Genomic DNA, 27,033 nt, shown 5'->3' on the forward strand with positions numbered 1-27,033 from the left:
GTACTTAAAGTAGAGGAGAGCTGTGCTGATTTAAAACAGGCAGTGTGGAGAATAAATGTACAATTTGAAAATGACTAGACGTTGTTCACATGATGTGCATTAACGCAATGCATAATGTTTTTTCTGGGGTGGATAAAAGTCAGGGTCAGCGGGGGTCTCAGGCCTTGTAGATGAGGCCGGTACAAGAGGGGGATGATAACTTATATATAAGTTTCAATGATCATGTGAGTAATGTTTCGAAAATAATCAAAAAATGCAAATCATATCACAGTAGTACAAATATTCAGATTATTTTTTTCCAAATCGTGCAGTCCTGGATCAAATTACAGCCGATCTCAAAGAGACAACATAACAGATATAGAGCTGTTACTCAATCTTATAATCAGATACTATAGGACACAGTTTATTGAAACATAGGTCAGCTTTAAGTTCAATACATCTGGCATTCAGTCGTCTCTTTTATCATAGTACATATTTGATCAGTGGGGATTGAATTCTTGAAAGCAGAGACTGGTCACTTTATCTACTGAGTGACAAACAGGCAGGTTTAAATGCATTCAACTCCAAGCATTTGTATTTATCCTTGCAAGTTTTTAATCTAGGAAGTGTCAGCATTGATCATACTTGTCATAAGAATGGACCCGTGTCAAGTTTGGCACCATCTCCTGTTCAGAGGCAACACTACAGTAGAAAGGATTTCCAGAGGGAGGAGCATGAGGACATGAAGAAGGGGGAAAAACCTCATTCTGGACGCGAGCTGATAAAAAGGACGTGATATTCCCAGGCAGTGGAACAAGAGGTAACAAAACCTTAATGATAAGTAAATGCTCGGTGATGCTCTGTATTGTATTTAAGTATCGTTTAAAACCATGTTGAGACACATGAGCCCTCACAAGGTTTTACAGCTATGTATTTGTTGTTATTATTTCAACATAGTAACACACATGGAGAGCTGTTCGTTGACTCCAACAGCATCCTGGCACATTTCCACCCACAACACACTGAGATATGAAGGTGGGTAATACTGGGAAATTTGTAGCTAGGTGTGAAACTGTGCTCGTACCAGACGGGGCACGATTTGTCAGTTTAATTATAGTTGAACAACATCTATATTTATAAAAATATAAATATTGAAAGCTTCATCAGAGGCTGTGGATGGATATGTAATCATGTGTCCTCGAGGTAGTTGCAGGATAGCTGCGCCTCCAAAATGAAGGCATTTATCGGATAAACTGGTGGATAAGAAATGGTTTGATGAGTTTAACTTCTTTGCTTTTCAACGAGCCAACTAAGGCTTAGCAATGAGCAGTAGATTTACCAGCTTTTAACAACAATTTTGCTGATTTTAAGTTGAAAGTTCGTTCTTTAACCACAGCTTAGAGTCTTTCTGATTTGCTTAGTTGTTACAGAAAGCTTCATCACCAGTGAGGAACACAAGAGTTTAGTGGAAAACAGTATCAAGATATTTTCAAGTCAGAATCTTTGTTTGTACTCCCCCAACCCTCCCTTATATTGTAAAGCGACTTTGAGTCCTACAAAAACCCTACACATTATTTTTTTTTAAATCAGTACAGCTTTACTGAGGCACCCCAGTGCGTGGAGCTAAATGCTTAATACCTGCTAAAATATTTAAAATTAAAAGACTAGCTTCATGATGTTAAGTGGGTTTATCTCCACCATTTTTAGCTAAATGTGCTAACAAGCTAACATGCTAACATTTGCTGTTAGGCCGATGGATTTGGACGCCGCCATCCACTATCCCTGGCTAGTCCGATGTGCAAATTCCACTTTTCTATGTTTCATATATACGCTATGTTATTGTAAACTGATATATTTGAGCTGTCTGACAGACATAACAAGTAATGAAATAATTCCTTGTTGGAAAAGTATTAATGCTATACATGATGTGACTAGAGTGGAAGTCTCAGCGTCCATTGACAAATGTGAAACTCAGCCATGGTAATTGCTCCTATGGAGTATCTATACAGATATACAGTCCTTTCAACTCTAATTATATTGCCTCTGTTTTGTTTTCGCCCCTTGATCTGATAAGAGCCCAGTTGGGTACTTCTGGTCCTGAACAAAGACCCATCTGCTAGTAATCTTCTCCACTGTAAGCACTCCTGCCTCCTGATAGCATGGATAAAGCCCGACACACATTAGGGTAAACGAATAGGCTATTCAGTGAAATAACAAACCAACACTATCTTTCCTGGGGAGTAAGCCACCAAACCAAACAAGCTGAAGGACAAAAAAGTCAAAGTGTGGTTTTTTGGACAAACTGCAAATGGTAAAAGGGCCGTGTTGTTTGAGTGTTTGTGTTGTACAATCAACAAGACGGACAGCTGCTCCATAAACAGAGTGACAGGGGGCTCTTCCTACTGAACAGGCTGGATAAATATTCCTGGTGGTGCTAATCAATCACCACTGAGCGGTCACAGCGGGTCAGAGGTGGGCCTGGGTGATTGGCGCAATACAAAGGAAAGAGGAAGTGTAAGAAGTTTTTTTAAGTAGGAGGGGGGACAGCAGGAGGTTTGAGTGTGTGTGTGTGTGTGGGGGGGGGGGGGGTTGTTTGCCGATATGTCATCATGTAGAGGACTCAACCAACCAGCCATTGCACCTCCTGAAGTTCTTAAGGCAATTACATGAGCAGTAGCTGATTATGCAGGGCAAGTTAAAGAGGCCCCAACAAAAGAGAACACTGGTTAGTTGTGAATAATGTGATTTATCAAAAGTGAAACACAAGTGAGAGGAAGTTGCAGGACTTTGTGTGCCTGGGTGGAAACTATCTATTTGTTATCTTTTGTTATCCGTTTGTTAGGATGTGATTCAGCTGCATTACTCACTTCATGTCTGGATGTTTTTGCATACCTGGTCATGTTTGTCCCTGAGGAAGTTGGATGCAAAGGGACAGGATGTCTTAGTTATAAAAACATAGGCTTTAGGTATTCATAGAAATAATATGGGATATTTAAGTTTATATTAAAGCTGCCAAGTTAAATTTGAATGAGGCCATAGTTTCACAACTCAAAATGACCTTGTTTGAACTTGATGAGAAGAGAGAATCCGCACTCTCCTGCAGCAGTGGTTGATCGAAGGGCATCAGGCCTGCTCCTTCCTAAAGTAACCGCTACTTCTCCCCTATCTTCCTCCCACTCTGTCCATCAAACAGCTGAGTCCCCCAGGAGCCCCTACAATGACTTCATTGACACCCCGGCGTCCCATTAATCTTCATTTGTCCCATCATATCCTGCCATTGGTATGGAAATTCCCGCCCATCTCCGGTATGAAGTGACTGTCTGCGTCGGTGGTGGCAAAGGGGCGGTGAAAGCAGGTTGGGTTCTTGAACCGTAGGGGGTTCCTATCTGTCCATTTGGCAGCTTCCGTTTCCCAATGTATGTCACAGGTCCCTTATTCAAATGACTTGAACTCTGCTAAACAACCACACACACACAGACACACACTCAGTAGGGGGTGCGGGCGGGAGGAGGTAATCTGATTTCTCAGCTGCCCGGGAGACCACTTCCTGAGAGGGAGGCTTGTGGAAGAACGCCTGGGGTTTCCCATCTGTCCACCCAGGGGTGTGACCCCCTCCCTACTGTTAGGAGTTTCTTCCTGCCTCTCTTTTCCCTCTTTATGCGTCTCTTCTCCTTTCTCAGATATACACACACACATGCCCACAGACGGTTTCTCAGCTGCATCACCGCTAATGGAGTTTGAAATGAGACGGCAACCAGTTGAAGAGGTGGAGGAAGTGGCTGTCATTCCCCCACCACAGCGATGGATCAATTCTCCACAAGTGGGCTGGGGGGGTTACCCTAAATTTGTAAGTGGAGGATTTCTCAAAGAAGTACTGACAGTAGAAATCCAAATAGATGTTCAAAGTGGTTCACATAAAACAACTGCAGATGCAACAACACTTTAAGCCGCTTCCTAAATAAGGATAAGTGATTGTTATGGATAGAAAAAAAGAGGAAGAGGAACACATGAGTAAGGGAGGGGTTAATGTAAGGCAATGAATAGATAGGAGAAGTATGCAATGGTTTTAATACAAAACACCAGTTTCTCCTTTCGACTTTTTGGACTTTAAAATGGTTTTCAATCGGAACAAATGCAAGCTTTCTCCAAATTATGGGAGACATCCATCAAAAATCCACGGTATAACGAAGAGCGTCAGAAATGTACTCATTCACATTTCACTCATTCATAAAAAATGGCAATTTGCACAACTACGCCATACTAACTAAGTCTTACAATCAACAAAGTACAGACAGTTAGGTTGTGAGAAAATTCAAAGAGTTGAACATGATACGGCAGTTTCGAGTGGCAAATATATGGAAAGTAGCTGAGAATAAAACCTTCAATAAAACACAGAAAAGGACCTGGTTCCAAAAGTACATTTTATCCCTAAAAAAACAGCAATTTTCTTGCAATTGCTTGTAATTTGCAGAATGTTTGTTAAATGAAAAGGATAATTATTGATTTCTAATAATGGATATCCTCCTTTAGATTCAAACGTCTAGAGTTAATGTTAAGTTAAGGAAGAAACCAAAGACACAAAAAGGGAGAAAGACAGATGGCTGCCTGACATTCTCCTTTCCTGTGTCCTTTCTGACAAGGCACAGACTCCGTCTTTGATCAGCACTCAGGAAATTTCATTAGGACGGAGATGGCCGGATAAGAGACCAAAGACAGCTTTGAGGATGGGAAGAGGAAGAGATAAAAGGGGGTAGAAAAATAGAACATGGGGGGAGATTGTAATGGAGGGGAAGAAGAGTTTAGGAGGAGATAAAGGATTCACTTCCACCTGTTGTGTGTTTTAAATTGACTGTAACAGAAAGGAAACTCTGCTTTAGTCGTTCCTTTGCTTGATCTTTGTTACTGCTCACAACCTGATGTACTTGGCTAATATTGATGGCACGCTAGCATCTGTTAATTAGCATTAAAGTGAAAGGACAGAGGATCATTTTCCACCTGATTGCAGGTCCTGGATCTGATGGCAATCTATAAAGTTGTTGAGAAGTTTTACTTAACTTTAATCTAGTTTGCTCCAGAGGAAAACGCATAGGATCATCAGGGTAATAAGGGTACATTGTCCGGGAAGCAAGCACATTTTGAAGGCAGTAACGTATGATTTGATTCTGGAGTATGGTTTGCAATCAATCAATCAATCTGTTGAGTCCTTTTGTTCCCTTTAAGGCATGATGCAACATAATTCAATCTCTTGGAAGGTGTAGGAAAGTTATTTGGCTCCATTTAGCCAAACAAAAGCTCCAAAATGACTCTAAACCTGAAAACCGAAACCAAACGAGGTGTACGAATGCATCCAATCTAAACGCACCAAAACAATGCAGTGACAGGGAGAGAGAGAGAGTCGAGGACAGACGCAGGTGACCTTTAACCTTATCAATCATGTACAACAGAGGAAGCGAGAGAAAGGAGGAGACAAGAGAAACAAACACACAACATCTTCTCAACCTTATCAATCAGGGACCAAAGAGGAGGAAGGACGGATAAAAGACGTCTGTTTACCTTATCGATCATGTCGGGCCGGTTGGTGGCGGCCAACACGGTGACGTCTCGGAGCTGCTCGATGCCGTCCATCTCTGTCAGGAGCTGAGCCAGGACCCGGTCGCCTACACCGCCGGAGCCCGAGGAGCTGGAGATGTGGACGAGAACAGAAGACAGATGAGTGAAAGACAGGGAAACAAAAGATGAGATTGATGTGGTGATGGACGATTGTATGGCAGGATGGATGATGGAGAGGGAAAGGAACGTGTGTAATTTAGAGAGAAACTAGGAAAAAGGAAGTAATGGATGGTGATGAATTACAGATAGATCATGGAGGAGTGGATTGGTGGAAAGATGGACAGCATATTGTAAAGAAATGAAGGAAATGTAGAAAAGAGAAACAATTTCATATGCTGTTTGTTATTATGACCCATATTTATGCTTACAACATACAACCTCTAGTGATCGTAGTAATTCACGAGGGAGAGGATGAATAAGATTTAGCGTGAGAGGAAGATGGAATATGCATCAGACAAACCAATACCCAGAAGGTTGATCATTGTGTCCATTCATGAAAGTCAATGTTGACTTCATTTAACATGACTTGATGTCACTTCTGTAAGTTGAGTAACATCACAGTATCCATTTAAATGATCCTTTTCTAAAGCTGACCATGTGGTTTTCTTGAGTAAATTGCTTTATTACAAATGTTTACCGCATGTTTAGAATTGTTACGTTAACCTCCCGTTGGTTGGATTAGATGGATTAGAAACAAACAACTTGTTTCTTTTGGGTTGGAGGTTGTGGCTCTAACGCGAAAAGACAAATGGGATAATGGAGGGAAAGAGAAAGAGTGAAACGTCATGTCTGTTGGATGATTGATCACATGGATGATAGAAATATTAAGCAGCATGCAATGTCCTGCTCTCGGGAGGCCAATACAACAATCTTTACTCAATATTTGCTGTATCACGTAATGATGAAAATGATCCAGTTCTGGAATACTTGAACTCCTGAATAGTTTCACTGACACTCTGATGGCAGGTTCTTTCATTGGGGCAATTCTTCTTCAGGAAAGGAAAAGGCTTTGGCAGAAAAAGTGAACCGTCCTGCCAATGACGTCCCACTGCACTGCAACTGAAAACACGCTCAAATAAAAAGCAGCCCTACTTTAGACAAAGTTCACAAACATGTCACCTTGTTTGGACTTGTAAATGTAGGGCCTGTGTTCTTCCAATATAGTGACGTTTGAGTCTGGAGTATCCCAACCAGAAGTCAAGGCTATATGAAGTACGTGAGAGATGGTGTGTGAAATATGTACCGAGAGTCATTATTCTTTTGGTTTTCATTTAATCAAACTACATTTGTTTAACCGAAACCGTGTCAATCAATAAAAAATTGTTGATATTTGAACTCAACACCCAATCTACATATTTAAAACCTCTTCATGTTTACGTCCTTATGCTGGAAGAGTTGTCTGTGGCTCGTGGCTGAATCAAATAGTTCTCAGCTTCTCAATGTATAACGCTAAAATGAGATGTATCATTATTATTGAGTTATGCTAAGTGTAGCATTTCTTTTTTGAAAGCGACCGGACTTGCACGGCCGCTCAGAAGAGCTTTTAGCTGGAACATTTTGATCTTTTAGAAAAGGCACTGGGCTGCCCAGATCTTCAAAGCTCTTGTCTGCCAGAAAAAAGGAATATATGGACAGTCTTACAGAAACAGGTATGAAATAGTCTGCGATCCACCTTTTATTTTATTTTCTCTATCTCAAATTCAAAGAAGCTTCACTGGCAAACTGTTGGTATAAAATAACAACAGTATTGGCAAGTTGGTACAACAGTAACAATATTAAACCATATAATGTAATTTAAAATCAGGGAGAGAAAGAAGGTGATGGTTTTCATCAGCCATCATCTGTAGCTGTCAGTCCACAATCCTGAGTCCAAAAGTCAACATTTACTGAGAAAAGATGTATGCAATTACCAGCCAAAATATGCTAAATGTTTGCAACTAACACATATTTTGCTTCAGTAAATTAATGCCTGAATAAACTGCACCCAGTGCAACTTATGACTCACTGAGGTTTCCTTTTCAAACAGAGGAACAACAGAGTATATCAAACTTTACAGAAGCAATATTTTGAGTACAATGTGTTCCCAATATGTTATAACGCATGATATTAGCGTCCTTATCCTTTAAGAAACTCATCATCGTGTTAGCCAGTGCGTTACAAGGTGGTTATTTTCCATAACGCAGTGCAGACAGCCGCCCTCCTCAGCTCAAACACACACAGGCTCTGTTGACAGGGCAGCGGAAGTGCCAGACGTCATTAGCAGAGACAAGGCCGCAGAGGAACACAAAGGAGCTCTGTCACTGAGATATGAAGGGAGAGAAAGAGAGAGAGGGGGGAGAGAGAGTTGGGGAGAAAAAGGGAAGGAGGGAAGAGGATTAGGGAAAGGAGGACAGAGTGATGAATTGGAGAGAGGGAGAATATGATGTGAAAGAAATATGGAGGAGAGGAAGAATGAAGGTGGTGAGAGGAAGAGGGGTGAGCAATGGAGGGGGAGACAAAATGACAGAGGATGTCAAATGAATAAAAGGAGGATGAGGGTGACAGAAAAGGAAAGAATGGACAAAGAGAATGAGACACGAGGGGAATAAATAAATGAAAATCCACATATAAATATAATAACTTATCATAGTAGAGACAAAATACACGAAGTCTGACACCAGCTCTTAGGATACATATTTTAAAGTGAGATTGGAGGTGTTTGTTGTGCAAATATGGGGGGGGGGGATATTATGTGTATTTCTATTTATTTATTTTATGTTAAAATCCTTAAAGGGGCCATATTATGCTCATTTCCAGGTTCATATTTGTATTTAGTGTCTCCCCTGTGACATGTCTCCATGCTTTAATGTTCCAAACGCTCTTTATTTTTTCTCATACTGCCTGTGCTGCAGCACCTCTTTTCACCCTCTGTCTGAAACCAGACCCCAGTCTGCTCTGATTGAGCTCTGTTGTGATTGGTCAACCGCTTAAAGATGTCCCGCCCCTTAGCCTACCATGTACAATGTGTTGGAGCGCTAGCCAATAGAAGTGTTACATAGTGATGCCACTGTGTTACGGAAATAAACAAAGGAGTCTAATGGAGGCGGGGTGGGGTAGAGTGGGATTTTAGCCTTTGCAGACCATTTACATGCATTAAAACCTCTATAACACACTACAGGAAAGGATAACCACCAAATAGCATAAAAGGGCCTCTTAATGTAAAGTATTCAATGCCCTACTCACTCAATACAGTTATTCCCCCCCAAAAAAGGACTTTCATTGGAAAAGTTACTTGTTTTCATTGTTTCTTTTAAACTAATCATTCATTTGTCTTTCTCTCAGTCAGGAATGCAGTTCATTTTTCAATCCTGAACACATATTTTCTTATCTTTTTTCATCCGTCAGTCTCTGCCTCTATCCAACATTCACTGTCTGTTTTTGTATCTCCTACTTTGCCTCTCTTCCTGTCTTCTCGCTGTCTCCTTCATTTCACTCCACCAGTTTAGACTCGTGGCAGGTAGGCTGACAGATTTACAGGTGCTTCTCATCTCCTGACTCCAGAGAAAAAAAAACACACACGTACGCCACGCAGCCCAGGCTGTCTGGTTGTGTCAACAGTTTTGAATTCTTGCCTGCGTGCGTGAGCCACTTCATTGATTAAACATGGCAGGAAGTGGAGACCAATAAATAACCTTTATAGATCTGCGCTAAGTGCATTTTTCTTTCTTTTTTTTAAATGGCAAGGGGCCCCGAGGCGCGGGTCCAGCCTCACGTCCATCGCAGCCGGCCAACAAACTCACACGCATTATGGGTGGAGGATCAGAGTGCATTCTCAAAATTGAACATCAAGATAAGGGGGGGGGGTTATTCATACAGGAAGAAAAAAAGCTGACAGAACTTGTCAGTCCCACTGGCAAAAAAATTGATTGATGAAGACAAGTTGCAATAGAGTTATTTCCTGTAGACTGGAAGCGAGTCAAGACTGCACTAAAGTATAAAGGCTGTCGACTGAACAGCTCGACTGACAACCTAAAGAGCAGTTCAATTTCATTCTTAAAGGAGCAATTCTTATTTGTCTTTCTCAATTTGACTTTGTTTGATCGTGGAAACTTGATTCTACTATAAGTCAGTGGTGTCTACTCTGTAAAGAAGCACGTATGTGAAATGTTAAACAATCAAAAAGGGAAGAAAATACAATCCTCTGAACTGAGACAAGAATATAAATGCAGTTTGTCATTAAATAATATCTGTCTTATGCCTTTGTTTTACTGAGAAGGTTATCATACAATTTTAAGCTCCTTTGGTTCATTGAATTGTTTTTATTGAGTTTATATCCTGCATGTGCGCAAAAAAGGTGTTAACGTTTGACCTGAATGGAATTTCTTGTTCTCTGTTTTAATTTGTGATGTCTGCCACTGGTGCAGCAAGAGTCTGAAAAGAGCTAAACGAATAAAGCTTTATTATTATTATGTGCTGAAACAAAACACTGAAGAGTGGTTCAGGTAGTGTGTGATGACAACATGGACGTTTTTGAAAGCTGGAGATTGAATTTCTAGTATACAGACCATAACAACTATTGAACGCATTTCTCACATTTTTAAAGAATGTGTTAGGTCAATCAAAAACCCAATATCACACATTTTACATTTGTCTCAGTGGACTTTACATTCTGTACAGAATATGAATATGAATACAACACCCTGTGTCCTCGGACCCTCACTTCGGACAAGGAAAAACTTCCTATGAAACCCCAGTTAACGGCGAAACATGGGAGAGCGACAGAGGAGGGATCCCTCTCCCAGGACACAGACGTGCAATAGACGTTGCGTTTAAATTAAAGAGATATTCCATCTTAGATGTTAGCTTGAAAAGTGTCAACCTATATTTAGTCTCAGCAGTAGTAATAGAGGTAGCTGTGGCAAAAAGTAACGTCCTATTAATAATCCTGACAGCAACAATATTGGCATTGATGGGCTTTCATTTGCGAAACGTGAAAGCAACAAAACAGACTTGTTTTTGGAAGATATTTTATAATAACCATGGAACAAATTAATCTCTAGTAACGTACCAGCCTCTCGATACTGGGATTGGGTTGCCTGCATTTACATAATCTTCTATGTTCATAGTGGAAAACTAGTTTTTATGGTAGGAAAACTGAGAGCATTGAGAGATTAGATTGCAGGTCTAATACCTTTGTTGTTGCTTAAATGTTAGGATATGATTCTACATTCCAGGATCAAAGGGACAAAGACTAAAATGTCTACATATGTCTCGTCTCTAAAACCAGTTAGCTTTGAGACCGAGGGCCACATGGAGGAGTCACAGGGCCGGCCTGTTGGCCTCTCTCTGCTCCTTCCTGCAACATTGAGTTTCATCGACTGGTATACCAGGAAGCATGCTGCATATTTGGCTTTCCCCATCTGCCGTGGACGGGCACAATGAAGTGTTTGTGTGCCTCCGGTCTGTGTCCTCTGTCCGCCCCCCGTCCTCTTTCCTTTAAGCCACAGATGTTCCCAGTGCCATCCCACTAAAGCGCCTCCGGACAAGACTGTGTTCTGTGTTTGCCGGTGGCAAAAGAGCCACAAAACGTCTGAGAGGACACCATGGGAACAGAGTGGCCTGCTTTGATAGCGCAGTCGTGCAGACTTATTGAGATGTTTGCGCCTTCCATTCATAAGTTAATCTTTGTGAGACGAGCCGGGACGGGGAATTAAAACATGCCGCAGCGATGACTGTGCATTTGTCACTGGCGGGCAAAGAAGGACCACAGTGCTGAAAATAGTAGACAGCGGCCGTGGTCAGCAGTGACCTTTCAGAGGCAGGAAGTGGACATTTACAAAGTGGCAGGAACTCTTTTTGTTTTTGAATGTTGTGCTAATTGTAGGCCACTTTCTATGGTGTTGAGAAAACAAACACCCTGTACCTTCCTCTTTCACTGGCCAGAGCGTCGATCTCATCAAAGAAGACGATGGACGGAGCGACAGCCCTCGCCTTCCTAAACACCTGCAGGCAGGGCGAGCAACAATAGAGAGGGAAACAGGACAAATGTTTAGCAGGACAAATGAATCATTCCCAGCACAAACATGCACGGGAAATGTGACACTTGTTAATGTTCTAAACTACAGCTCATCCGTTCTTCACATCAGCAACCAGAAATAGTTTAGTTGTTGTCCGGAAAACACCATCAGGCTGCATAGTTTTAATAACAGAACAAAGGTATTACAATATGTTATAATGGTTATGAAAATGAAATGTACCAACCTCTCTCACGGCTCTTTCAGACTCCCCAACATACTTGCTCAGTAATTCTGGACCCTAAAAAAAGAAAAGTCAAGTTTAAGCATTTTTACAGAGGCCCTATTATGCTTTTTGGGGTTTTCTCCTTTCCTGTGGTCTGTTGTATAGGTTTGTGTGTATGTAAATGGCCTGCAAAGGCTAACATCGGGATGTCACACTTGTGCTTCTATTGGCTAGCGCTCCAACACATTGTACGTGATCGGTTAAGGGGCGGGACATCTCTAAAAGGTTGACTAATCACAACAGAGCTGGCCCACTAACCACTCAGAGGAGACTGGGCTCTGGTTTCAGACAGAGGGAGAAAAGAGGTGCTGCAGCACAGGCAGTATGAGAAAAATAAAGAGCGTTTTGAACATTAAAGCCTAAAAATTGAGACATGTCACAGCAGAGACACAAAATAAATATATGAACCTGAAAATGAGTGGGTCTGTAATTGGACATGCTGACAACTGGAAATGTTAGGGTACTGCATTATATTACATATAGAGTGCAGAGTTTTTCATTAGGAAATCAACTGCTGACAAAAAAAGTAGACTGTGCTGACACAATCCCAAGAGACGATCAACGAGGTGGAGTTTAAAGCATCTACATTCCAGCAGCGGTTAGATAAATGGCTTCATCTTCAGGAGACTCGTTCCTAATCGTGTTTATGTTTAGTGAAGGTTCACCTGGTTCCCTGTGTTTGCTGAAGGTTTAAACTGCGAGCTTACATTCTGATGGAGCCGAGAGCAGCTGCTGCTCTGTGGCGTCTTTGGGAGATTAAAAAGAGGAACACAGTGAAACAGTGATAACGCAGCGTGAGAATGTTATGCAGGACAGCAGGGTGTGTGTGTGTGTGTGTGTGTGTGTGTGTGTGTGTGTGTGTGTGTGTGTGTGTGTGTGTGTGTGCTGTAATTCCACAGGGCTGCTTCTATGTTCACTGAACACTGTGTACTGGTTCATGTTTGTGTGTAACATCTGTGGTTCAGCTGGCAAATGAAGACATTTCTCAGTGTGTGAACTCTACAGTACCGCGTTTGATATACTGCTGTTGATGGCAATGCTGCTACACCTTCATCGCACTGGTATATTTGGCATGATTTCACATGCTAAATGTGTTACCAAAGCATAGCATCCCATTCAGTTTAGATCCATAACATGTGCAGAATGGACAGCCATGTTTAAGTTGGACTACCTTTGATTATCCCCACCCAAAAACACTGTCGCATTAGTGATTGTGTTCTAGTTTAGACATGTATTCCTACAGAAAGACAGAGTCCCTGTAGCTCAAAAGGTCATTAATGAGACAGCAGTTAGACCAGTGTTGTTTAGAATAACTGGCAGCCTCACTACCAATAGCTCTCACAGCTGCAGTGCAGGAGTTTTTCTAGAAAACTAAGGTATGCGTCGTTGATGTCACTTCCGGACAAAAAGTATGGCCCCTCCCACTTTCAGGTGAAAATACTGCATTAGATCCAAGCGGAAATGAATAGTTTCTTCATGTCTTAAAGCTGTTGAGTCATAGTGCACCTTAAACAGCAAATGAATCCACAGTTTCTTTACTTCTCTCCAGAAAAAAGGGGAGTAAAAGAAACTCATTCAGAAATCACAGTTTCAGTGTAACCCCGCTGCCTGATTATCTAATTGGGACGATCCTTTTTAACACAGAGCAAAAACAAAGAGTCGAGAGCTACTGCTAGTTTAAACTCTTGTCCATAATTGAGGTTTTCCAACCACAAACTATGTACAAATCCCTCTCTTCAGTCCAGAATAAAAGGAAGTTGTCCTGCCTAAATGACTATGATTACCGTAGTGAACAAGTTAAAAAAACACCAGGGGAATCGTTCATGCAGTGGGACGGTAAAAACTGTATGTTTATGTTATTTATGTGGATCACTCATGGTAAAGGTCAGAACAGACTATTTGTCAGATCTAATCTTGAGCATAAAGGTGAAATATCTGTTCCCAGGTATAGTTTATGAGCCTCAATGAACCCAATAGGGAATTTAGATGTATTTAAAGACAATAAAGCAAGTGGAGAAGACAGCTAACACTAACCAAGGCTCTGTATAATGACCTGTAAGTCTGTCCTCTCAGATGATAGCTGAAGGGCATGGTTTTGTTTTATGACGGAAGAGGAGATTAAGCCATTTTTCCATCAAAGAGTGAATGTCAAACCTTTCAGAAATGTCACAAAGACAAGTATGCTGGTAAATGTTTATATGCACTAACTGCTTTTTTCAGATTAAGCCAGGTTAGTGAGTACAAAACTCTCACAAAGCTTCACTACTCCACCTATAATTGCTTACTTACATTAGCACTAATCTTACTTTTATCTCACTAGGACTACTAAGTGAACCTCCTGTACCCTCTCCCTCTCCTAAAGTCCATTCCTCCCTCTTCTCTCTTTCACTCGGAGGCAGATAAACATCCACTCAGCCCTAAGAAGAACTTCCTTTCCTGCAATCCACCCTTTCAACACCTCTGGTCTGACGGAGGAGACGACACTTAACTCGCAGCCCTTTTGTCTCCTGCAGTAAGTGTGGAGGTTGACTCATTAATCCCAGGTTCCTCTCTTCTGAGGCCGAGCCAAAGGGCTGGACATGGTGAGTTTAAAACCATTGACAGTGTAGAGATACGAGCCGCCTGTGTGTGTGTGTGTGTGTGTGCGTGTGTGTGTGTGTGTGTGTGTGTGTGTGTAAGTGTGCATCGGCTGATGTGAGTGTGTTTGAGTGGCCGCTGCAGAGGGAGGAAACTGAAATTGACAAGATGATAATAGGGCTTTTTCACGCAGAGGAAACAGGCTGAGCCTTAAAGTATCCACATTTAAATCTGGATAACGTATCTATGTCAAAGCAACCGCTGCACTGGAAAAACCTGATACTGTTATTGCAGATGCTGGAGAGCGGCTTTCAGCGGGAGGGACAGGATGTTTTTAAACCTTTTCACGAAGCAGATACTCTTCCTGATGTCTCGCAAAAGTGCTGCGCAAGATTAGAGTTCCACTCTTCATCATCTTTGTATCAAAGACAAAACATCAGTCAACGACAAAGATAGTGTCCCTCACAATTAAGTGACATATTTTACAATCTCTTTTTCTATCTGTAATGTCTGCACAGGATGTCCTCTTTCCACTACAGTCAGATATTGAAATATTAACTTAAATTAAATGTATTTTGTCAACCGTTTCCAGCTAGTTGCATTTGGTAAGTTCAAAGCAGAAATATTAAGTTCAACGTAAGTTCTACTTCATGATTTTGCTTTGAACTTACCTGTGTGTACATACAATAACACAAACATATTGAGTTTGTTTTCCTATAACTGCCGCAATGTGAGTCTGGATAAAAGAGCTGCACGGTTAACGCAGCGTACAAACGGTTCTGTTGCGTTGACGCTTGCAAAAAACCAACCACATTAATCTCCCGTCCCGAACACACATACACGCGGTTTGATTGGCTCGCGCTTGTACTGGCATATTGCATACGCGGGATTTGATTGGCTGGCGCTTCCGTCGACGCTTGAAAAGTTGAACTTTTCTCAACTTTCACCGCGAGCAACGGAACCGCAATGCAGTTCGGCAACGCTACGGAACCGTGTGGACGGGCCGTAAGGGAAATTGTATTGAAGTTGCAATTTGTACTAATACAATATTCAAATTGCAGGAAGAACCATATTTATTAAAGGCTTATTATGTGTTCAAATTGAATTTTGAATATAAAGTTGTATAGCTGCTTCAAATCATATTTTAAAGATTTAACAAAACATATTTGTTTGTTTGAGATACTCTTAATACAAATGAATGATTCCAAATACTGCAACCCTGTTGGATAACTTTAAAGTTTATACAGAATTCATGGATAAGATAAATCTACATCTGTCAGTATTTCAAGTAATTACCAATACTTTGTCCCCATGCATACCGCAACACAAAATAAAACAAAACAAACAAAAACACAAATCACATCCGTGTCCGCAGACGGCTTAATGACCCGGGTTGAGAGATGCTGTCGGAGCTCTCCGTCTCGCTCGGCAACAGCTCGGGGAAGTGTTTACTGATCAAAAATTCAACACGCTGATCAATCAATCTCTGTCAGCCGAGCCTGAATGGGCAGCGGTGCGGATGACAGAGGAGGGGGGTGGGGGGCGCAGAGAGGATGGGGTGATGAATGAGAGGGGACAACACGGGGTCAAAGGTCAGACAGGGGAAGCTCTCTGCACAGGAAGTGGGGCAGCCAGACCGCCTCCAGGTCATCGGGGAAACATCTCCACTACTGCCAGTGACACATAGCATAAAATGTGTGTGTGGGTGACATTTACTATTGGTGATGTGCAAATCCAAATGACTCACAGGTCAGTCATTCATCCTATAATCTACATCAATGTATTTGGAAATTGTGGAAAATATCCGAATGCTTTCAAAGACACCAAATGTGTTCGGTTAAATTCGAGGACATTTGCTTAAAATGATGCAAACAATGAAGGATGTGAATATGTTCCTTAAGTGGGATGGTGCAGCTATTAAACCTGTCTTGAGTTTAATATTAATCCAAAAGCTGAAATTAAGACTTAGTTTGTTCTGTCAGTCAGGGTTGAACAATAGGATTGTATACATATTCAAAGCTACTTAAAGGAAAATAAGGAACATTTTTTAAAGGGTTTTAACAACTCAAAGTCTCCACTATCTCAAAATACAAAATTACACTACATGTTTCTAATGATATTTGTAAGGAAAAGAAAGCAAGGCTTTTTTGCCAAGCACAATTTCAATTTAACCCCGATTATGTTCAGGAATACACAAAGGCTGACGTAAAAATCCTTTGAATTTGAATCATTCATCCATCATCAAAGTTAAAGTCATATTATTTTAATGGGTTTTTGGAATAGCTCCATTACTTTTATTCCCTACTGAGCCATAATGCTGTGTTTTGGAACGTCACTCGGCAGGAATATGACCTGGAGAGGAAAACCAGTAATAGAATAAATAATAAAACTCACTTTAATAGCCAGGAAGTTGAGCCCACTCTCATTGGCCAGCGCCTTGGCTATCATGGTCTTGGAGCAGCCTGGGGGCCCGTACAGCAGGACTCCTTTAGGGGGCTGGATCCCCATACGAGAGAAGGCCTCAGGGTGCCTCAGGGGCCACTCCACGGCCTGCTTTAGTTTCAGCTTCACCTCCTCCATGCCGCCTACGTCCGACCAGCGAACCTGCAGGGAACAGACAATGTGAAGTCAGGGAAGTGTGTCTTTTAGCTTGAAGAACAATACGTTTCTTTAACGTTTACATGGAAGTGCGGTCGCAATGGATGTAATAATTAAAGATATGAAAAGCCTTTTTTTCAAATAAACAGACAAAAGCTTCAAAAGTATTTCCTGTAAGACGAAGGTAACTTGAATACAGCCTGAGAGTTTGGTATCCAGTTCTCTAGGTGTTAAACCAAATCAATTTAATAACAGGATGTTTGATCGAAGCAGCTCGAAACAGCATTTTTATATACTTAAAAGAAGCACTTATCATAATGAGCACGAAGAAGAAGAAGAAGAAGACTTTTGACTTTTACAAAAGCACTTTATTACAGGTTTAGCAAATGTACATTTACATCAAGTACAACACAACTCAATTTACCTAGAATAGATAAATAAAAAAGCTAAGCCTTAAAGACTTGTGTAAAGTGCAAATCCTCATTAACCACAGAGCATACAATGTCTTTATGGCACCAACATTGTTTAACAGCTTCCAAGTCCCCGATGTTTTTATAAAAACGATGCTCTAGCCAGAGTCTGGCTCTGATGTTGCACAGCCAGATCGCTTTTGCTTCTTGTCCCTTCCTGTTTTCCACTCTGTTCTTCCTACTTAGGTAGATAGCCATTTTAGCTTCACCAGAGAGGTAGTTTAGGAGCTGCCACTTTTCCTTGTTTGTCTTTCTGTATGGAGCCCCCATGATAAACACGCTCTCGGTAAAAGCTATACTAAAAAGACTAAAAAACAATGTTAAAAGAGAGAAGAAACCCGTGAGTCTCTGGCACTCTGTAAAAACATGGAAAACAGTCTCTCTAAAACCACAAAATGGACACTCGTTACTAACAGCAGGATTAATGACGGAGATAAAAGAATTGGAGGCGATAGCGCCGTGTAAAATTCTCCACTGGAGGTCGGCAATACGTTTTTTTAAGGGGGGTTTGTACAGAATCCTCCACTGTGGGCCTGGTCCGTTTCCGGCACCCAGTCTAGTGCTCCACACAGTGGAGGCCCTGTCCTTCAGTCCATTTTTGTTAATGGTTTTTACAATGTTCATGTATATAGTCTTTTTGTCAGCTTTGTGCATGGTCATTTTCTCTGGGTTTGCAACCTTGAGCAGGGGGCCCGTCAGCTCTCCGAGCCCTGGGCTCAGGTATATCTCCGGGAAACGGTCTGTTGGGTCTTGTTTGGCTCTGCCCTGTCCGTAGCTCCTTAGCAGTCTCTGTTCCTCAGCGCAGAGGCTCCGGCTCCAGAGTTGCAGGCTCTTCTGGGCCACCCGGACAGAGTGTAGACCCAGCAGAGAGCCCAAGGCCCAGGCATCGCTCAGCTCCGGCCCCACTGCTTCCACCACCTGCTGAAGGCTCAGGGTCCCAGATCTGCGCAGCGCCACCTGCCAGTCCTGGTGTCTCGCTGCAGCTAACGTCCAGCCTGGCTCCATGAATCAGAGGCTCTTTTAACAACCAGTGCAGAGAGTCAGTCTTTGGACACCTTTTATGGTTAAGAAGGGCCCAAGACTTAAAAACACCCTGATAAAAGGGAGGTAACCCACTTAACTTTAAAATGGTTAAATCAGTTAAAAACAGAGCAGCATCCAGCCCCAGGTTACTCGCGCGTCTTAGAATGCAGCTGCTCACATCTCTCCACACCAAATCGGCCGGGCCGGTAAGATACCTTTGCGGAAACTGCACTCTAAAAGTGGCTGTTCGGCTGGCCAGGTGGACAAGGCCCTGTCCCCCCTCCTCTCTAGATAAAAACAGCACCCCCTGTGGCACCCAGTGTAGCCCATCCCAAAAGAAATCTACCAATCTCTTTTGTATTTCGGCCAGAAGGCCTGAGGGAGGGTCTACACAGGTAAGGCAGTGCCACAGTTGGGATGCCACAAGGTTGTTTAAAACCAACACTCTACCTTTAAAAGACATCTGCGGGAGCAGCCACTTCCATTTGGACAGTTTTTCCTCAATCTTCTCTGTGACACCCCTCCCTCAGCAGCAGCCGCCGCCTCTGGAGGGGAGCCCCCCACCACCACAGCGGCCGCATTAACGGCCACCGCAACTGGAGGCACCCCTCCCTCAGCAGCAGCCGCCGCCTCCGGAGGGGAGCCCCCCACCACCACAGCGGCAAAGCCGGCCGATATTTTAATGCCGTGCTTCCGCGTGAGTTTGGCAAAGTCTCCATTTACCATGGCGTCAGACGCCGGCCGGCGAGACACCGGCAGGAGAAGCCCGCAAAACACCCCAAACCCACCACCAAAAGACCCAAAAGTTAAGCAAAGTAAACTATCACCGATAAACTATATGAAACTAACACCCATAAACAAGCACAAACGCAAAAATGTAACTTATAAAGCGTCGCTCTTTTCTTCCGCTCACGCTACAAAATCTCCCAGCATGCACCAGAAGAAGAACAAGAAGAAGAGGAAGCAATGACTCAGAAATAGCAAAAGAAAAGATAAAGTAATACGATTTGGTATTAAAGAAGACTTAATATATTAACACGTTTTAATGAAAGTAGAATAGGACAAAGTAATACAAGAAGTAATGAAACAAGAAGATGAAGAGAAAGAAAAACTAAGAGGCCTGGCAGATTTACTAGAAGACAAACAATCCAAGTCTGTCTGGAATCCAAATACTGAATAATAAGGTTGCATCAGGTTCAGTGGTATTAATCAATCACACAATAACGTGCAATCAAACTGAATTAATCACGTGTATTTAAACTGGAGGTGGACATCAATGAGAAGCCAAGTACTAATAAATGATCAACATCAGTCTAACGCTCTGCTCTAACTCACTCCGGTTCTCCTGGAGTCCTTCATACAGCTCAAACACAAACACATCGCCAACAATAAATGCAACAGACCAAACAAACTCTGATTGCTCATTGATGTCACGGATCCTCTCGTGTAACCCACGCACTGAAGGCCTTTTAACTTCCTGACCGAACTGCAGAGAAAAGCGAGTTCTTCCAGGCGGATGACGGGGAGGAGGAGAGGAGGGAAATATAAAAGCATATTTGGAAGGATGGAAGGTCTCAGGTTGAATCATGGAGGCTCTGAACGGAGAGAACAACAGCAGACGGAGCCAACAGCTGTCTTTCTGAGCGATGGAAAGAGGGAGGAAGAAAGGGGAGAGAGAGCGAACAACCGGAGGAGATAAAGCAGATAAGAGGAGAAGCCGTCATCCTGAAAAACCTCTCAGACCTCCCTTCATCCTTCCTGTTCCTTCCTGCATTACCAATCCATCACTCCCCTCCCTTCTCCCTCATCTTTTCCTCTCACCTATATTTCTTTTGATCGACCTTAACACCCTCTCTTTCTCCCTGTCTTTCTGTTTATCTCCTCTCCTTTCTGCCCTCACCCTGCTCTCTCTCTGAGTTTATTTACATGCACAGAATAGACCAGATTACTGGAAGAAATCAGGTTGCGCAGGAAGTCGTACGATGTGTTTACATAGTTTGGTAATCAAATGTCTACCCAAATTGTTGACCTTATTCGAAACAGTGACCCTCCTCTTTACTGTCATAGCGACTCTGACGTATCTGTTGTTATGCACATGTATAAAAATATGTTAACACCCAGGAAATGTATGAAAATGGTCAAGGAATCAAAGTTCTCCAGGAGAAATCTACATGAGGAAAGTTTATCTATCTCTTGTCAAATACTGGTACCAGTTTTTGTGTATTTCATGTGGAAATCAGGTTGAATGATGAAATTATTTGTTGATCAAAAGGTTCAAATTAATTTAAAAACAATATACCAGAGGCATTAATGTTGAACAATGTTGAGTTCCAGCTTTAAAATAGGAATATTTGCTATTTTTTCTCTATTTTCTATGATTTTACACTGATTATCTTTTGGTTTGGGACTGTAAAAAGCCAGTTTCCAACAGCATCTTGGGCTCTTGGAACATTCGGCCGAATATTAAACATAATCAACATTATAATCAATAATCAAAATAAATCCGGAGTGATAAAATCATGGCTATAGAAAAAACGTATCTCTCTTATCTGTACTTCCTTCCTATCCCTTATTCTTCTCTCACTTGACCTTCGCCTTCTCTTGCTGTCTTCCTTAAATACTGCTGTTTACCTCTCTCCCTTCTTCCTCTCTCTTCCTCCCCCCCCCCTATCTCCATCCAGAGGTAACACATCCCAGGCCACCGGCGCCGTCTCCGGGGAACGAAGCACCTAATGGAAACCTGGCGTCTGGCCACATACTGTAAATACCGAACAATTTATGGACAGTGCAGAGCGGGAGAAGGGAGAGGGCGGATGGAAGGGAGGGGAGGGGAGGGGAGGGAGGAGAGGGAGAAGAGAGAGGAGTGCTGAAGAGATGGGGAGATAGGCCGGAAGAAGGCCAGCCAACCAGAACGCCCAATCGAAGGCCCAGAGAGGAATTACACGAAATAAAAAATGCAGAAGGATAAAAGCCACAGCAAAATGGCTTATAGAGAAATAGAGGAAAAAAGGTGAAGTGATGAGGAATGAATGACACTGAAGACATTATACAAAAAGTGTTTCCCTGTACAACAGAACGCATGTAATGCACAGGCAAGCGGCTAGATTCAATGGCCTCAATATATTGTAACAACATGGATTTCCTGTGTTCAAAGTAAGGACATTTGGAACAGTAATTGACAATGGAGTAAAACTCTGTGTGATACTCATAAAAGCTAGGGATCACTATTATGTGGACTTTATTATGTCTGTAGTCAATAAACCATAGGCAGCGTCACAACTGGAAGGGCTTGTACATGACAAACTTCAGTAAACATTTCTATGATTTGTGACCTGACCAGTGTTATAGACCTATGCTTTATGTCCTACGTAGGGTGGACATGCCGTACACACATTCCTCTAATAACTGCAGCGAGCAAACCCCACCCATCAGGCATAGGACACAATTAAACCAAATGCTGAGGATGACCTGCACTCAGACTCTGCTATCTGACCCACTTCAAGCTGTTTTGGGGCTTTAAAAAGGGCCACTCTGCTCTGCGTTTACCGGCAATATCCTCAGACCTGCCAATCATCCTCCTTTTCCTCCGAGGAAGCAGCTGTGCAACACAACACTGTAGAGTCTCATCTTGCCCCTATTTGTTGCATTCTTTGGCTAAGTCTCTGCAGACTTAATGGAGTCATTGTAAGAAACAACAATATAAAGTGAGATTAATTGCAAGGTGCTTTTGTCACGAATGAAGCGCCTGTGGAATTACAAGGCAATGTTTTGACTCACACCTCGCTGCGCAGCGTTTTTCCCCCTTCTTTACCTCCCTTCCTTTTGGTACGAGACCCAGTTATTATCTTTTACTGTTGTTTTCTGAACTTTACAAGGGGCCTCTCAGGCTCTGGCCCTTTGATGGGGTTGAAAGGAGGGTGTGGGGGACTTCTCAGACAAAAAAAAACCCAAGGGAGACGAAGAGTACATTTAAATGGGCTTGTGATACAGCTGCCAAATGAAAATATTAAAGCCAGACTGCGGAGTAAAAGATGATTGTGATGCTGGGTAAACAAGATGACAAAAAGAGGAAGAAGGTCTCGTCACAAAACAAACAAAGGATTAGGAAATGGACTCCCAATTTATTTATGTATAAATATAATATAAATCCAGAGGTGTCACTCAGATCTCTAGATACGTGATCTGAGGAGGGGAACTCGAAGTGTGTATTCATCCGGCACCACTGGAAGTTTCTTATATAAAATGAATTAGAAACAAATGTTTGCACTCATGTGGATATAATCAAGTCCGAGGCTCTGCGGCTGGCCTTTCAGCTGAGCTGCGCTAGGGGGATAGAAAAAAAAAAGGATCCGAACTCAAACTCACTCCTCTCCCTTGTTTCCAGGAACCGGCCGCAAGGACTGAACGTCTCTGGGTGAGCTCAGTGCAGAGTGTTGCAGAGAGACGAGGGGGGGGAGAGGGATAGGAAGGACATTTCTTCTCCTCCTCTTTCTCTCTTTTTTTTTTGGCAGGAACAGTCAGCGACCCGATCTGCTTTCAATTACCGGTGGAGGATGATGTTAGCCCTCTTCCTGTCTGTTATGTCTTGCACATGCAAACTCCAAAACATCCTGGAGTCTCACCACTGTCCTCTCATCCCTCCCTCCCCTTCCCTCCCTCCCTCCCTCTCTCCCACTATAGTGATTCATCTTCATTGCAGTGGAGGGTCATGGCCACTCCTCATCAGCCTGATCCCCATCTTTTAAGTGCTGGTAATTCTGTGGTCAGTTCTCCAAAAAGAGGTTTTGTGGATGTGCATCAGAGGTCAAAAGGAAGCTGCTGTTGGTGAGCTTTTGTTGTGGTGGTAAGAAGTACCGATGCCTTTTGGGTTGCAAACTTGTTTCCTGCTTTAAATGAAGCTTAGTGGGATGTATTCCAGTCTGCTTCTTTGCAACGCACAACTAATGCTGATTACAAACTGAGGCTTCAATATAGACTGTGTCATTAAGGGTGAAGTCATGAACAAGTCAGCCAGGCCTCTTACTGGTTAGTTTATTTCATTGCATGACTTTTCTCTGAGTTGTCCATGACATGTACCGTACTAACATTGAACCGATTATACATTTAGTTCTGTCTTGCATGAAACACAAACCTTGCTCCAAATCGAAATCCTGACTTATGTTAGCTACTGTAGCTTTCTATCAAGAGTAGATCCACCATGAATCATGCTCCAGGCTAACCATTTAAGAATAAAAATATGTACACCTTAAAACGCAGCTAAAAACGCACCTGTTTGTATTGTATCCTTTATAATATAAATACTCATAGTCTTGTTTCCCGTCTGTTTTCTTTTGTCTTTCACTGTGATGCACTTTGTGATGACTGCTCCAGAAAGGTGCTAATAAACTTTAATTACTTCTTTTGACCAGCTGGATTTCTTTAACGCCTTTTGGAGTACTTAACACAAAACCCAGACACGTCTTGGCAAGATTCAGGAACTATATCTGGCAGGCCTCTGGGGTTTAATTTTCCAATTCTATGTCTTTTTTCTTTTATTTCCAGGCTTCATTAAGTGCAGACAGTCCTTAGTTCTCAATGTTGTTTCATGGACAGGAACTTATCCAAGTAGTTCAGGAACTTTTTGACTACATTTAGCTGTTTTGCTTTAGTTCCTGCTGCAAAACAAGAGTGGAAGTGGCTCTTTGTGATGGCACTGGAACCAGCATTGGCAGAGTTTGCGAAATGAATCGACCAAAGAGTTTGCGACTGCTTAGATTGTGTTCATCTTAACTTACGTAATAAGGAAACAAGGGTTGCATTAGCATCAATATCAATCCATGTGGTTGGGTTTCTGACTAGTTTCAAAAACATACGAAATACGAGTATGAATGAGTGAGATGGACAAAAAGTAGGCGAGAGGTTTTTGTACCTTGGGGACATCGATGGCGACCTCCCTCATGGCGCTTGGCTTCACGACAGTCATGGCCCACTGGAGGTCCTGCAGAGTGACCGTCACCGTCCCCATTAGCTGCTGGTCCGACTGTTGGTGGGAACCTCCTAATGCTCGCCTCAATGCATGCAAACCTGTAGAATAAAAGGTTTGTACGTTTAGCATCAATCATTGGACCAGAAAAGGAAACAACGTGATTATTCTGAACTTTTCTAAATGCAGTGATGGTTTTCAAGAGGAAAAAATAAGCCAATAGATCAAAATGTTACTCCAATCCGAGAAAATCAACAAATGGCAGTGTCTTAACCAAGGTTATAAATGTTTTAGTTGTGTATTAAAGACATCCAGGTCCACGTATTAAAACAGAAAGTGTGAATCATTCAGAAAACAGAGCCCTATAATTTGAGGCATGAAACAGGAAACGAAACAGGGTGTTTGTTTTCCTTAAGAAGCAACGTTAGTGTCGTTGTGGCTTTAGGGTTTTTCATTCCAAAACCACATGCATCCAGTCCAAGTTTTTACCCAAAACATTCAGGCTTGTACACGCCGTGATGATACACGCCTAGCAAATGCAAATCTCCGAATGAACACTAATTCCTCTTTTGATCGCGGAAATAATTGGCCTCGCATTATTGGGGAGAAAAGAGAGTAGGCCGGAGGGAAGGGAAGTGTAATTGAAGTCTTAAGGTTTGAATAGCCTCTGTTGCAGAGCCTTCAGCATGTGCACAAAAAGAAGACAGCAAAACAAACACTGATGCATCAATATCGAGAAAAAGCTTTGTGCTGCCTTGAAAACGAGGTCACAGCAGATGGAAGTGAGGCAGAAAGCTCTGTGAACAGACAGCTGAGTGACGAGTGAATAGAGCCGAATACAACATATATTTCTTGTTCTTACAAAACAAAGATTGTATTTTACAGGAATAGTTATAAAACATGCTCTTCAACATGCATATAAAGCTGTCAAGTATACTTCAAGTATTTAAGGCTCTAAAAAGGTGAAAATCCTGTTCATTTTCTTTATAAATAAGGTTATGTGACGGCCAGTTTGAGCACTCCCAAAGCTTCGATTGACATTCAACTCCTCTGGTTGGGTCACCTGCACAAAAGATGAGCAGCTGTGTCAAAATATGTGGTTCTTTCATAAAAAGGGACCAGTAAAACAGGCAGTCACTAAGCTTAAAGTGATATTTTGTGCTATTCTAAGAGCAAGCTAATGCTAAAAACTTCCTGGTAATCATCCGGCTGTTTAAATAAGTTCCCTTTTTGGATTCTGGGTAATATTGGATGAATCTAGCAAGGGTTATGTTCCAAATGACATAATAGTGTACATTTGCTTCAGGTCTTGATTGTTGAATAGGATTTGTTGGATAAGGGTTCATCATCAGTGCACTATTCCTCAGAAATCAGGTTGAAATGATGAAGCGATGGCTTTAAAGAAACTTCTAGTATTCTCTGAACTGTCCAGAAGATTCAAGTCTTTCTATGTTAAGGAACCATTGAGGATATCATTCAAAGTAAATCAGCGACTCCTCTGACTTCCCATCTTTATTCGGCTAAAGTTCACTCTCACTGCAAATCAGCCTCAAAAAAGCTTCTTGGTCTTCTATTGTTGGACACTAAGCAGTAGTGGTCAAGGGCCTTGCTCAAAGAAAGCCATAATAGCATTGCTGCAGGAACTTCCTTTCCACCTTCAGGTCTTTCACAGTCTGTCAGAAGATTTAAATGAATGCCCTTCCTGCCATAGGACTTCTGTTCCAACAACCACTTGAGATGATATCTCTGTCAGGGAGGAAATGAAGGCTGATTAAGGACCTTTTTCTGCAGCTTGTCCTCGGCATAGGATGTTATTTCAGATCAGGAGAGTTTGAGAAAGTCCCAGTTTCCAAAACCATAGTAAAAGTCTGATATGTCGGTCATGATAGAAACACAGCACGCAAACTATTTCAAACTCTCTGACAGAATCAGTCTAGTTAACGGGAACATTTTCTGTCTCTTTCTGCTTGTAATTTCTTCCAATTCACATTACAGAGAAACAGGCTCTGCTGGTTGCAATATTGCATGCAATCACGACTTAATAGACAGGGAAGAATGTGTGGGAAAACTACTACAATGCAGAAAAGGCCATATGTGCGTCAGCTGGCATCCAGCTGTGCAGATTTAACGTGTACAGGTGGGAGGACAGGTCTTCTCTGAGTGGATTACACACTAAATTTGGACAATGATTAGTAGTTACAGAACCTGCCCACAACCACATTTCCAGCCCCAGTGTTGGGTAACAGTGTATTAGACACACAACCCCTCCCGACGCACATGTGCACACATCACACAGACGCACACACAGAGACTTTTGGCTTCCTCTTCTGAGTTAAAGGGGGGAAGGAGGTGGCGAGGGCTGGAGGGGAACGGACGTGGTCCAGGGCTCGGGGCCAGGGAGCAGACGAGAGGGGATTTACGATCAGACAAGACTGCATCCTGTTTATATTTTCCAGGACCCGTACGACTAGGCGAGGCACAGACGGAGAATAAGAGGAGAAACACAATTAATGCGAGCAGGTTTGTCTTCGGTGA

The 27,033-nt window shown here is 42.3% G+C and overlaps 1 protein-coding gene and 1 long non-coding RNA gene across 3 annotated transcripts in view; one reads left to right on the forward strand and one right to left on the reverse strand.

The window, feature by feature from the left end:
* The window catches only part of afg2a (AFG2 AAA ATPase homolog A), a 106,735-nt gene that overhangs the window by 62,433 nt on the left and 17,269 nt on the right, over positions 1-27,033 (reverse strand). The window contains exons 11-15 of the mRNA XM_063877100.1: positions 24,445-24,599; positions 16,840-17,049; positions 11,830-11,883; positions 11,492-11,571; positions 5,533-5,659 (exon numbers count right to left, since the gene is read on the reverse strand). Of these exons, the coding sequence (XP_063733170.1) occupies positions 5,533-5,659; positions 11,492-11,571; positions 11,830-11,883; positions 16,840-17,049; positions 24,445-24,599 (626 nt within the window). The remainder of the gene's footprint in view (positions 1-5,532; positions 5,660-11,491; positions 11,572-11,829; positions 11,884-16,839; positions 17,050-24,444; positions 24,600-27,033) is intronic.
* Positions 769-14,425, forward strand: LOC134860216 (uncharacterized). Of its 2 annotated transcripts, none has more exons than XR_010165205.1 (3): positions 769-799; positions 937-1,014; positions 14,268-14,425. It is a non-coding gene; the product is annotated as an uncharacterized LOC134860216 (long non-coding RNA). The 2 variants fall into 2 exon arrangements; XR_010165204.1 differs by lacking the exon at positions 14,268-14,425 and adding an exon at positions 5,491-6,056 and having other exon boundaries at positions 776-799.

The sequence above is a fragment of the Eleginops maclovinus genome, chromosome 23 (assembly GCF_036324505.1).
Source record: "Eleginops maclovinus isolate JMC-PN-2008 ecotype Puerto Natales chromosome 23, JC_Emac_rtc_rv5, whole genome shotgun sequence".
Lineage (NCBI taxonomy): Eukaryota > Metazoa > Chordata > Actinopteri > Perciformes > Eleginopidae > Eleginops > Eleginops maclovinus.